This window comes from Nanorana parkeri, unplaced genomic scaffold, assembly GCF_000935625.1.
Source record: "Nanorana parkeri isolate BGI_ZX_2015 unplaced genomic scaffold, ASM93562v1 scaffold774, whole genome shotgun sequence".
Classification (NCBI taxonomy): domain Eukaryota; kingdom Metazoa; phylum Chordata; class Amphibia; order Anura; family Dicroglossidae; genus Nanorana; species Nanorana parkeri.
The window spans coordinates 54,820-68,369 of record NW_017307042.1 but is presented as its reverse complement, the minus strand read 5'-3'; the positions used below and the strand labels follow the sequence as shown (position 1 = coordinate 68,369).

Here is a 13,550-nt window from a genome sequence, read left to right as displayed (position 1 = left end):
GTTTGCTGTGTTGCCACCCCTCAGTTGGACTGATTTTGGACGTCCTCAATGGATGAGAAACAAGATCGTGCTGCACAGTAAAATCTTTTTCTTTGAGCCTTTTCAGAGGTCCCCCCTGTGTTTATGATCATTCTTTCTGTACTACTTTGCTACAAAATTCAGGCAAGCTGGTAGTGGGATGGTTATCCTGGGCTGGCCTACAGAAGATGAAGGATTTCATGGTGCATACAAAAATCATATCGCAATTAAAAAGTCATTAGAAAGGAGCACTCATCAAGAGTGATCACTCTTTCTCGCGAAAAAAACCCCACATCTTGTATACCCATATTGCAGGCAAACGTGGGAGACACGTATCAGGATGCTGCTGGGCTGGGTGCGGTGAGGACGTGCCCTGGAGAGAATCTCTATAGCTTCAACCTCCTGTTACAGCTGTTGTATATTGTATAGTTGCCAATCCTCTAAAACATGTAAAGAGAAAGTAAAGTAACACCCTAGATACAGTACTGGAAATTTGATCCTCAAACAGCACTTAATATTGGTTTTGGTTCCCTATATTTTGCAAACGTTTAACTTATTTTCCTTTTCTTACAGCTCAGCAAGAAGATGATGAATTTGTTTGCCAAATTGTTTATGTATTTTACCAAATGGTTTTCCACCAAGCAACACGTGATGTCATCATAAAGGAAACGCGTATCCTTTTTTTAAATACAAGACATTTTTTTTTAAAAAAAGGGGTAATTGTGCATGTATCTTTTTAATTGTCTTATTTTGACTTTTTTTGCGTGTTTTCAGGTATGTTAATGCTTGAGCATTTTTGTTCTAGCCAGTGGAAAGCTTGTTACTAGAAAGAGGAGATGATTATTAGGCACAATATTGTGCGTAAAACACATGTTACTCAGTCAAAGCCATTGTAGATGACTTGATGTTTCTCTCTTACAAAAAGCCCAATAAAACATGGTGTCAGTATTAACAAGTTTCTTACCCGCCACTTGTCATGTTCAAGCCTTCCTTAGAATTTTGTATGTGGTTAGTCACACCGCAAACAGAAGGTGACATAGTACAGGCACCAGAAATCAAACCGGCCCACACCACATTTGAGATTTGTAAATTTGGCTGCAGTGGTTCTGTAGCATCATGCTTCAAAAACAGACCTATACTGAATGTTAACGCCCACCTAACGCTATCTGATGTAATAGAGATCATTTTGGAGGGTGGTTGTGATATTGCAAAGTGTAAAAACTTTCAGTTATTAAACAAATAATCAATGGTGCTACAGTCCCAAACTGTGTCAATTATTCTCCATGATATACAACAGATTTAAATTTTAGGCACACGCATCAATAGGGTCTTTATTCTCTGTGAAAGGGATTCTACTGATGTTGGCACCCAGTGCAATGCTGCCAAATCTGTGTCATGTGACCTGGAACGACCATTAGACCTGCTTATTACAAATGGAAACCCACATATGCGAACTGGCCTATCTGCAAGAGGATTTCTAAGACTCTCCAGCCATATTTGTGATTCATATAGTTGAAGAATATGGTGGTGTCCCCTTCCACCTTCAGCTCGCTGATTGGACAATGAAAGTAGCAGCAAAGCAAGTCATCAACTCTTAGGCCCCATTCACACTAGAATCGGCCGTCACGTACAGCTCCGTGCTGCGTGCACGGCCGTACCAGGCAGCCCCCGGGAAGGACAGGTGCTGCGTGTGATTGGTACGCAGCCCCTGTCCTTTTCTATGGGAGTCTGCGTCCAAGCCAGGAAACACGGACCTGCACTTGAGGTGAGCGTAGGGCGGTGTATGGCCGTGTAGTCCCATAGAGAAGGACGGGCTGCGTACTAATCACAGAAAGCTGGTCGGATGACCAGCGAAACATCTTCAAGAACAATACAGCAAGTCCAGTTGCCTTGATTTAATTTTTACAGATATACCATGACCTGGATGAATGAGAACCTTTACAGACATTTACAGAGGACTTGTTTAAGGAAGACCCATTCATTCCTCACTTATTCGTTATTCACTTTAAAGAAAGCTGTCAAGAAAGAAATGAAGGGGTTCCGTTGCAGAGCTCTCTTTCTAAAATGCTAGTCACCAGGCTGTCAAGCTTACAGTCTAGCTTTAGTGCTTTCTGGATAACATACCTGGAACTTGTACAGAACCCCTAAAAATAGTGATGTTGTAGATGCCAACATATGACAGGTTTCCTTTAAATAAAATGTGCACCTCGCAGCTACACAACAGCTGGGCTAAAGAGTTGCATACTCTTCTACATACTTATTTCAGGTCAATGACTCACTTGGTGTTAATGCCAGAGTCAACAGGGCAGTCCTATAAACATGTCAGCAACAACAGCTTCCATATGTTTCTTTTTATGAATAGATAGATGATATCAGACCTGAATGAAATAAGTGCTAATAAAGAGGCACATCAGACACAGTGTGGGGTAAATATAATTTGGAATTGGCTGCAAAAAGCTAAGGTTTGCCCCTCAATACATGTTAGGTTGGCAAATGGGACACAAATTGTAATTTCTGGACAGTTCAATGTGTTTAATGAATGGTGTATTAAATTTTCCTTAACATTTTCACTGCAGAGGCACCTGCTTACCTGATAGATTTAATGCATGATAAAAATGCAGAGATTCGAAAAGTGTGTGATAACACTCTTGATATCATAGCGGTAAGTATATCTACTTTTGCACTTTAATTTCTGTTGAAGTCATTTTATAAAGCACTGTGCAAACTGTGGCGCTATATAAATCCTTCATAATAATACTAATAATATGGATCAGATCATTTCCAGCACAGCTTCCAATAACCTAGGCTAGATGTGGACATACTGCTGCTCTAGGAACACCTGCTGATGACAAAGAAAAGTTTGCTCTCCTTATGCCTTACCTGAGAACCATATACTAGGGGAAAGGTTTCCCACCTTGTCAAAGTGAGAAACTGGGGACCAAATGGTACCCATAGACTATTAGGCATGGAAGGGAATTGTTTCATATTTACTTACTCAAGTACTAGTGTTATTTGGGTCATGTCAGTAAAACTATTGATATGGTTAATAGAAGATTCCGAAGAGATCACTGTTATTTGGGTCATGTCAGTAAAACTATTGATATGGTTAATAGAAGATTCCGAAGAGATCACTGTTATTTGGGTCATGTCAGTAAAACTATTGATATGGTTAATAGAAGATTCCGAAGAGATCACTGTAAAGTTAAGTGTCTGGGGAAAAATGAGCACGAATGAGATGGAAGAAAGCAAAGTGTCTGTACACTTTGGCATTATGATGCACCAGGTTCAGTTTAAAAGCACATTGAATAAACTGGTACAGAAGGATGTTAAGATGTGATGAATGGAATAGATGAACAATAATTTGATCAGTCTGGGTATTAGAAAAAACTAAAAAAAAATAGAAAGAAGGAAAGTTCCAGATAGAAAGAGGAAAAGAGGGGTCTAAGGAGGGGAACCGCAAAAGTGAACTACGTTATACAGTACACCAGCGTTTACAAGACCAGAAGACGATGATCAAAGGAGGGAGGTAAGTAATGCCTAATCCAAGTATCCCAGGTCTTCTCAAACCTGGCCATAGTATCCAGCTGCCGTGCCATTAGTTTTTTCATTCGTAAATATCTAATGGATGCTATTTTTTACCTCCTTAAATGAATAAAGTGCGTGGAAGCCATGCCCCTGCGATACATCATTTAGTAGCTGTGAAGACATGTAGCATGAGCCTGAGCTAGGGTTTCTTAAATCCACCTGGCTCTAGATTGAGGAGTGCTTCAGCCAGACACATAAGCACAGTCTTCCGCATCAGTATCGAAAGCAACCTATACACTCTCCTCCATAAATCTAGTGGACATATCCAACATATGTGGAAAAACATACCCATGGCATCACATCCTCTGAAAATCTTCCCTGAATTCCCAGGTGTATATGTTATAAAATAACTAACACAGAGATAAAGTGCATGAGGCAGCTTATGACCATATACCAGCGACTTATCACCTTTTTAGAATTGTTTTTTTTGGGCCCAAACGTTCTGTGAGCAAGACTTAGCAGTTTCCTAAATTTGGGTCCATTAGTCCTCGCAAGATCTACCTTCCATTTGGACATGTATCTATGGGACGGGTTCAGAGAACCGCTCACCAACAGTCCATAAAGTGAGGAGGTTACACCTCTCGAATGAGGGTCACCCCTACATATTCTTTCAAAAGATGTAAAGTTCGACCTGCTGGATGGGATACAGTGGAGAAGGTGACAAAGTGCTTCTCTTGTAAATATTGAAATAGTTCACAAGCAGGCAGTATATGAGACTCCCTCAGATTCCGATAAAAGCTTTTAAAGCGGCACCTATGGGCAATTATGGGTATGGTAGTGTCTTGCGCTTTCACAGGCGCTCACAATTTTAAGGCTTAACATGTTTGATATTCATTTACCCGACGAGACCAAAGAAATGTAGCAGAATACATTTTGGCCTAAATGTATGAAGAAAGATTATTTATTTGCAATGTTTCATAACATAACATAGGGAAAACAGGTTTTTTTTTTCACTCTTCAATACTTTTTTTCTTTATATTGTAAAAAGTTAGGGATGCACCGAAACATCGACCGCCGAAACATATCGGCTGAAAATTGGCACTTTTGACATTTAGCCAAATGTGCCAATTTCCTGCCGATACAGAGGCACATCCCTGCTTTCTTTCCTGAGCGGGGTGGAGAGAAACTGTGACAGCCGGCTAAGTGCTGCGGGAGGAGAGCGCTGTGAGCTGCCGGCGTCTCTCCTCCCTGCACCGCTCGCTCAGCCTCCTGTGGCAGCTGTCAGAAAGGAGAGCCAATGCAAACACTCAGTGATCAGTGATCGCTGAGTGTTTGTACATAATTGAGTACATAGTATGTTTACCATATCCTCAATTATGAACGAATTTTGCACAATATTTTGCCTGGCAAACATTGCTATGGCCTTATACACTTATTTGCACACACATATAAGTGCTTTTTGATTAGATCAATTTTTTTTTTCTCGTTTTTTTTCCCTCTCCTTTTAGAAGAGATTAACATTGTTATTATAATGAGGTGAGAAACGGATGGTGGATATTAAACACAGAGTAAATATAAAATAGATCACTATATAAAGGTAAAGGTTTTTTTAAATTTATGGAGAGAACTAGCAGATAATCAAGATTAGAATGAAGAATTGGAAGGGGATATGAAGTCCCTTAAGGCTGTTTAGGGAATGATGTATAGATTTTTTGTTATTTATCTTTCTTTTTTTGTATGTTGTTTATGTTGAAAATAATAAATATATATTGAAACGGAAAAAAAAATGGTATAAAATACATTTTTGCATGACTGAATCAATGTCAGTCAACTTACTGTAAAATGGCCTGGCCTCCGGTCTTCAAGTGGTTAAATAGTGCCACCAATTGTTCCTGATTATTAGTTGTTATATTTGGATGTGTGTACCATCTGATAGATGTGCTGCTAGCTTTTTAGATTTAAAGGAAAAGTGCAGGTTTATTTACTAGTTCTAGCTCAGTAGATTGCTTCAAAAATGGACTGGATGTTTTTATAAATGCTTTAAAATAGAAATGACTAGTAATATTTGCAGCTAAAAACTTTGTGAAATGTGGTCCAGGGGGGATTTTATTTTTCCTATTAGAGAAATCTGGACCATGCAAGAAATACTGTTGCGTTGCTCTCTGTATTCCTTATGAAATGTATGCAGGATGCAATATCACCCACTTTCCTTACGTTTTAGGTAGGGATGTCTAAGAACTGACCTAAGTTCAGGTCACACTTCTAGGTGTAAGTGTAGTGAGTTTTAAACCTTTTACACATGAGTATTTCCATTCTTTTTAGGAATATGATGAAGAATGGGCAAAAAAGATACAGAGTGAGAAGTTCCGCTGGCACAATTCTCAGTGGCTTGAAATGGTGGAGAGTCGGCAGTTGGATGAAAATGAACAATATTTATATGGTGATGAGCCTATTGAACCGTTTATTCATGAAGGTGACATTCTGGAGAGACCTGATTTGTACTATAGTGCAGGTAAAGGCAGTATGCATTGGATAGCGATGGCAAATGTTATAATTAACTTGGCACACTTCTCAACATATAGTATGGACAATATGAAATTGAAAATAATTGTACATATAATACAGGTCTGTTCTTTCTATTCTGTACAGTTTCTGTCCAAAATAGCCATGTGACAAAATAAAGGTCAAAGCTTAAAGTGATATTTTCAAGTCAAAAGGATTTAAAGCTATTTCAAATGCTGATGAAATTACTTACAATGGATGCTGCTTCTTGATGTTAAAACATTTTAGTTTCCTGCAGAATCAGCTGGTCTCCTGAGTACTGGTGCTGACTTCCTGTTTTAGAGTGCCTCCTTTCTCAAGCAGAGTGGTATGCAGTCACCCTTGTGTGTGCTAGTAAGCTGTGTGTGTCTACACCAGGGGCGCCCATTAGGTAGATCGTAGATTTGAGAGCTACCAGTAGCTCTCAAAGCGGATGCTGATAGATCACGAAGGGTGTGAATGGCGGCCCCTTTATTTCATTTTGGTATATTTATTTAGCTGTGCACACATGATTACCTATTAGCCTGAGTTTGCCAAGCCAAACTCCCTGACACCTTTCTGGTGGATACTGGTAGTTGAAGTGCTATGTATTAAATCAAAGAATATTAGTTTACACAGCCTGTTGCACTTCACCGTTTGCAAAATACAGCAAGGTGAGCCAGGAGAGAGAGCGAGTAGAGACAGCCTGGAAAGAGAGGGAGGAGGGCCACCCACTGATCGAATTTTGTCTGATTCAGAAGGAAACTGATAAAATCCGGACAGTGTATGCCCAGCTGTACAGTGACTGCCAGAGGTTGGTATACTACAGACACCAAAACTTGAAATGCTGTTATATGTTATTTTGTCACATGTACAATGTGTTACCTGAACTGCCCCTTTATATTGCTTTGATGTATTTTTTCTATTGTGATGACATTTTGGAATTGCTGGATTTCCCAGTCAAAGTGCTTGTTAGTTTACTTGTTAAACCTTGTGCTTATGATGCATTTAATCTCTACGTCATGTCTTTCTTTATACATTTATTTCCAAATGTAGTTGTAAGAAGGCACCTGCATGATTGCATTTGGAAGGAAGGTCACTTGCAAACACTAAAACTTGTGTGGACTTTAGCTAGTGTTAAGAAAGGTAGAAATGATCAGAAAATGGCAGTTAAAGATAAATCTGAAGAATACATTTTCATGATTTGTTAGAATGAACACAAGAGCTGTAAAATGGAACTCATAAGGAAAGGCAGGACACAAATGTGAATAAGACAAACCCCCAAAATGTCTTTAAATAAATTAATAACAAAAGGCAAGGTCTTTGCATGTTTGTCCCCTCTACAAATGTACAACTCAAAGTTGGTCATTGATCACAAAAAGACTGGTGTGGAGCGGCCAAGAATGTAGAATATTCGACCCTGAGCCACTGTTTCCTCAAACTCTTTTCTGCCTCTGTTCTGCATTATGCAAAACCAGTGATCTTGATTTTCCTGACAAACTGAAAGATGCTTTAATTCCAAAGAGGAAATCTAGGGCATTTACTCCTGGAATTTGCATAATGCAGAACATGGGCAGAGTGGAGATAGAGACACTTTGGCTTTGGACCAGAAACAGTGGCAAAGGATGTTAGAAACAGTTGAGGCAAATATTGTGCACATGTAGAATAATTAATCGGACTTTATTTAAAAATACAAATCCTAGTTATATTATACCTACATTGACGGAAATATGTAGTATAAACTAGGGATGCACCGATACCGATATTTTTTTTTCCCCGGTACTCGCTGATACCGGAAGTCCCATTAAGGAAGCCAGACAGCATGTAATGACTCGCCACCTGGCTTCCCGATCAGCAGGGAAGCCATCTCGAGGTGACGAGGGAGCATGGAGACAGCTACCCTGCCAATCAAAAGACAATTCCCCAGCTACCCAAAGACAATTCCTTGCTCCAGGTTTGTAGTCGTATGTTAGTTACATAGCCATTAGAAATCATCTTTAGAAATATTCACAATTTCGTATATGTACAAGGCACAACCTCTAAATAGGAAAGCCCGGAGGGTGTGGGCCTTTAGCATGGCACACCGTGGGCAAGCGTTGACTCATGTGTCCGCCTGGGGTTGGCTACTAGGAACAGTTAGGTAAGTATTATAGGATGCTGAATTCTTAAAAGACAACCAGCAAGCCCATCGTGTGTAGAAGGTAGAGTAAGAATCCTTGGCGGTATGCATTAATTCCTCCAGTAATCTAGTGCAGTCCAATTTGCGAAACCATTCCTGAATAGAGGGCACTTGGGCAGATCTCCTATATCTAGGTATGAGGGATTTAGCAGTATTCAATAGGAATGGAACCATCAATTTTTTTTTGTACGTTCGTGGTGGGTCTGCCGTGAGATGAAACAAACACACCCAGGGATCCAGGGGGAATTGTTCACCGCATATCTGGTGAATGAGCTGTAAGACCTGTGACCCAGTAGGGTTTTATTAATGGGCACTGCCACCATATGTGGGCAAAGGAACCTGGTGCTGAATTATTTCTTTAGTGAGAAGTCTTGTTATTAATTCTACTTTTCAAGAACAGAATGATCTTTTATTAGGAAACAACTGTTCTTTGCATTTATTTCATGTACATCGTATTTACATTTTAATAGGGAACATGTCTTCCCTTTACTAACAGACACTCATTTTTGTGTAATTAGCGTGTATATCAGTTCAGGGGTATTTTGTGTTGATTATAGATTAACCTAACTTTAAAATGTCGGTGAAGGAGCTGTAAAAATCTAGTTTATAGAGGGAAAAATAAACTTTTAGAGACTAGATTTAATATATGTTTTGTTTCTTTCCTAGGACTGATCCCACCTGAAGGTGCAGTCAGCCCAGACTTTTTCAATGATTATCAGCTGCAAAATGGAGACCTTGTTAGTCAGCACTCCTTTAGCACTGGGTAAGTATCTAAATATTTGTTTTGCTGCCTTTTCTATGAGGCTGGGTTGACACCTGGGCGTTTGACATTGCGTTCCTACGCGCTGTAAAACGCTCAACACGTGAAAACCAATTATTGCCTATGGGCATGGTTCCCACCTGGGCGTTTTACAGCGCGTAGGAACGTGCTGTAAAACGCCCTACGCCCGAAGAAGTACAGGAGCTTCTTTGGGGCGTATTTGTCGTGCGTATCCATTGGGATACAGCCAGGTAGCTCTCGGAAACGCGCGTTTGTTACGTGTTTTTTACCGCAAATCGCGGTAACAACACGCGGTACAAAACGCACGGCAAACACGCATATTCCGTATGCCTAGGTGTGAACCCAGCCTGAATCTGCCTTCAGCTACTGTATGTTTATCCTAGTAATCAAAGCATGCTTTTGTTTGTATGATCATTGTCTGATGCACAAATAATCACAGCTGCTTGATTTGGAAATGCCCGCTACATACCCCATGTCAGAGCACAGATAGGTCATGAACCTTGATGCATCCTTTTCATATACAATGTTGATAAAAGTTAAATTACTAAGCTATGGCAAGTGCCTCCATGTTTAGTGGCTTTGTGGTCAGGACTATAAAAAAAATATTTAGAACTTAATTTTTTTTTTTTAAACATGAGCTGTAAGAGGATTATTATAAAATTTTAGTCCATCCAAAACTTTTTTCTTAATTATTTTGATTATATAGGAAGGGTTAGAACCTCTGTCAGGTTTTACTGAAGAGCTCTTTCAGAAGGATTTGGCTTGACATACCCTTTACCAGAAATACAGAAAAGTGACAACAGATTTCTGCAAACTGAAGTAAAAATGTACTCTTCCCAATACTTAGAGGTGGCATGTGAGAATGCAGGTGTCAGATCGAGAACTAAGCAATCACAAACCGCGGATCGCTCAGCTCACAGACTTCTCCCTGCAGAGAGCGGTGACGGTCCTCACAAGGATCCCCCCCCCATTTCTATGTTCCCTCAGCACTCATTGAAGGAACAGACAGGCAGGGCTCTGGCACATCTGGCTTGGCTCAAGAGAGGCAGAGTCAACTGTCAATCAGGCAGCGGGGTGGATCCCGACAATATTCTGTAGCGTTCCTGGCTGCATCGCGGCTCTGCGCTGTCGGCAAACAGTGGGCAGCTGACTTTGGGTTAGTAAATGTACTCGTTTGACCCAAAAGAGGACTAAAAAAAGGTTTGCATTTAGTTCTCTTTTTAATTCATTACATTGAAAAAACACAAAATAACTCGCTGCATAAGTGCCAATATGTGGGGTAACTGGTTATGCTTCCTAAAGCCTGTGCTATGTGACTTCCTGCCTCTCTCTCTACTTTATGTATCACCAATTAGATCAAACTTCCAATAGTTGGTATGAGTGAATGGCATTATGCTAATGGAGAAGCTCCTGGCCCCGTTTCAAGTGTGGTTCTACTGGGTTCAGTTTACTCAGATTTAAGATTACATGGAACATGTCTTTGAAGCCTGTGTACAATGGTCCCAGGATATGGACAGGAAACAGTTTATCATGAACCCCTTGCCTCCTCCCCCCCATTGTATCTACCAAGTGACCCCCCCCCCGACGACCTAACTTTATACTCATTCAGCTTTCCACACCAACACCCCCACCAAAATGATAAAAAGATGAGGTTTTCCCGCTTAACCCTGCTATCCCCTACTAAAACCCTATTCTTACATTCATTAACTTTGTTACAATCTGCCACAGGACCTTTGTTTGCAGCCTTGTTTGATGGAATTATATTTGATGCTATCTCAAACCCAGTGGGACCTCTTTCGGTATGGTTCTGTACATGCACTTGTTATCTACCTGGTTAACCAGGGACCATGTGGAAAACTTTAGATAAAGGTATACATATCTGCTATGCTTGGTAGTAAGTATTCCTACAGCTGGAAGTAAGCAATTGCAGGAGCCATGTGCTATTTCTGCATTTGAAGCCAAATTTGAGGCACCCTCTCCTCTCTGTTTGTTTTGTGTTTCCATTTACGCAGCATACCGAAAATAATCGTAAAAAAGATTTCTTCTCTTTTCATCTGTTTCTCTGGGGCAGAATTATCCATAGGACTCCACAGGCAGCTTCTAGTGGTTAGAATAGATGACTGAGGGACAGTCTCCAGGTCTTTAACTCTTTGTTACATATAGTTACATAGTATTTGTTAGGACAGACAGTCTTGTTCATGTAGTTTACAAGTGATAATGAACTATGCCAGCACAGTACAGATAGAGTTGTTTTTTTGTTTTTTTTTAAACATAAAACTCCTCCCAAACTCCTTGGACAGTGAGGGCTAAGCAGGCTTTTTCAGTCCTGGAGTTTGCAGAAACATCATTAAAAAAAAGTAAGCTGCAATTTAATTTTTTAAAAAGTTATGCTATGGGAATGTGTAATGAAAATAAAGTAGGTGTTATCCCAATTGAGCTGTAAAAGTGGAAATGCACTTTAAACTCTGTTTTATATTGGGTAGATGAATAAATGGCCATTGAGTTCACTCTGCTCATTTGAGCACAGATGGAAAGACCTGAAGCAACATGTGCAAAACATTATCGAACATCAAAAAAATTAGTAACTTGTTGTATGTTTCTGTTTTCTTGTAGAATTGGTGTTGATAATTTTGGACAGCCGGCAGGTATACCTGGGCGACCTACAACAGCATATGGCTACCGTCCAGATGAACCCTATTACTACGGACTTGGAGCACGATAGTGATTGGCACTGCAACTTAAGCTACTGTTAACAGCTAAACCTAGAAGAAATGCATGCAATTAACTTAAGTTTTTATTAATATTGCATAAGTTTGTTTGCAATATATATTTCCACGCTAATTCACTTTAATGAGGTGTGTTAGGTTAAGCTTCATTTTTTCCAACTAGTATGAAAACACATCTTGAAATCCAATGAGGGGAGCAGACATAGCTTGACCAAAATGTCCCTAGAAGAAAAGTATTTAATAACTTATACTGAAGTGTAGTTTATTCCATATTTATTGTTGCATTAATATTATTCTTGTATATGGGGCCTGAATTATTTCAATATATGGTCTTTTATCAACAGTTTGTAAACTGAATGGCAATGGTAAAAGAACCTTACTTGTGCCAGGAAGTGCAGTTTTACTTATTTGGCGCCTGCTTTGCTGTCAGCTATAGATGCCTCTTTTTCTTACTATGAGTACTGATCGTTTACTAGACTGCTTCTTATTCTCCTTAAGGGCCAGTTCACACATTATGCAGTTGTGATGCAGTCCGTTTATTTGACTGCTGCAGTTGAAATACATCACGATGCTTTCCTATGGTCTTTCTTGTGCTTAATTCACACTGCAAAGGTGTGAATTAAGCACAGGGAACCCCATAGGAAAGCATTGTGATGTATTTTGACTGCATCACAACTGCATATGGTGTGAACTAGCCCTAAAATGTACTTCTGAATCCACAATGTTGTGAATGAGCAGGTCTCACCATCCACTGTGTGAATAATTTGGGCTATGATGAAGCTAATATGTTTTATTTTTGGCATCTGTAATTGAACCAGTAACAAAAGGTAGTATGTGGAGATGCAAGCAGTGCACTTTCATACTCTGTTTCTTTTGCATCTTAACGAGGAGCCTGTGCCAGGACTATGCTAATGAAGACCAAGAAGAATGAGTCTGACATCTTTTTTTTATTCTGCTGTTCTACTTATCTCCAGAGTACTATGGAATAATACCCTATTGTGGCCAAAACAATGCAGCAGCGGAGTAGAAGCATCAGCCATATGCCTGGCAAAGAACTAATTTTGCTCTGTTGTGGGAATCTTCCAGGTGGGGCATGCCTGGTACACACACACGCAAGATAATAAGTAGTGCTGCCAGTAATGCAGGTTTGCCTACAATAATATACCCTAAAAACTGTACTTTGTTCTTCTAATGCATCCGTAACTGTTAAGTCAATGTGATTATTATCCTAAGTATATTGTGTATAACGGTATGTTTTTTGTGTAGAATAAATCTTTACTACTAGTTGTCATTGTATGTCCTACATTAAAAAAAAACCTACTTAAGCAAATAAAGATAACACATTCTAGTAATGGGCATCATTAAATGGTTCCTTTATAATTATTACCAGGATCAGATTTCACACTTAAAGGAGAACTATGAGGTGATCCCTTAATGAAATTGGACACTTGCTGGTGCTAAGGCGCATAGAAATTCCCTATGCTCCACACTAGTGCTGTGTGAAATTCTCTATGCTCCACAGCGCCATCTAGGGACACTAGTGCTGTGTGAAATTCCCTATGCTCCACAGCGCCATCTAGGGACACTAGTGCTGTATGAAATTCCCTTTGCTCCACAGCGCCATCTAGGGACACTCGTGCTGTGTGGGCATCCGCCTAGAACATTTATAAATCAGCCACTTCGATTTCGGTATGTTTGGGTTCAAATTTTAGTTTGATAAGGCTAGGTTCATACCTAAGCGACACCTAACTGCGCGGCAATCGTGCACGATTCTGCGCAGATTGCAGCACGGTCAGGAGTC

The 13,550-nt window shown here is 39.9% G+C and overlaps 1 protein-coding gene across 4 annotated transcripts in view; it reads left to right on the top strand.

Moving 5' to 3' along the window:
* KIFAP3 (kinesin associated protein 3) overlaps window positions 1-12,094 on the top strand; it is a 48,104-nt gene extending 36,010 nt beyond the window's left edge. For 3 of the 4 annotated variants that reach the window (XM_018564717.1, XM_018564716.1, XM_018564715.1), the window contains 5 exons: window positions 592-690; window positions 2,595-2,680; window positions 5,866-6,055; window positions 8,909-9,005; window positions 11,637-12,094. In XM_018564717.1, coding sequence (XP_018420219.1) covers window positions 592-690; window positions 2,595-2,680; window positions 5,866-6,055; window positions 8,909-9,005; window positions 11,637-11,745 — 581 coding nt within the window. In that variant the 3' untranslated portion in view covers window positions 11,746-12,094. Of the gene's footprint in view, window positions 1-591; window positions 691-2,594; window positions 2,681-5,865; window positions 6,056-8,261; window positions 8,265-8,908; window positions 9,006-11,636 lie in introns of all 4 variants that reach the window. The other variant, XM_018564714.1, reaches the window with a different exon arrangement.
* Window positions 12,095-13,550: the final 1,456 nt, after the last annotated feature.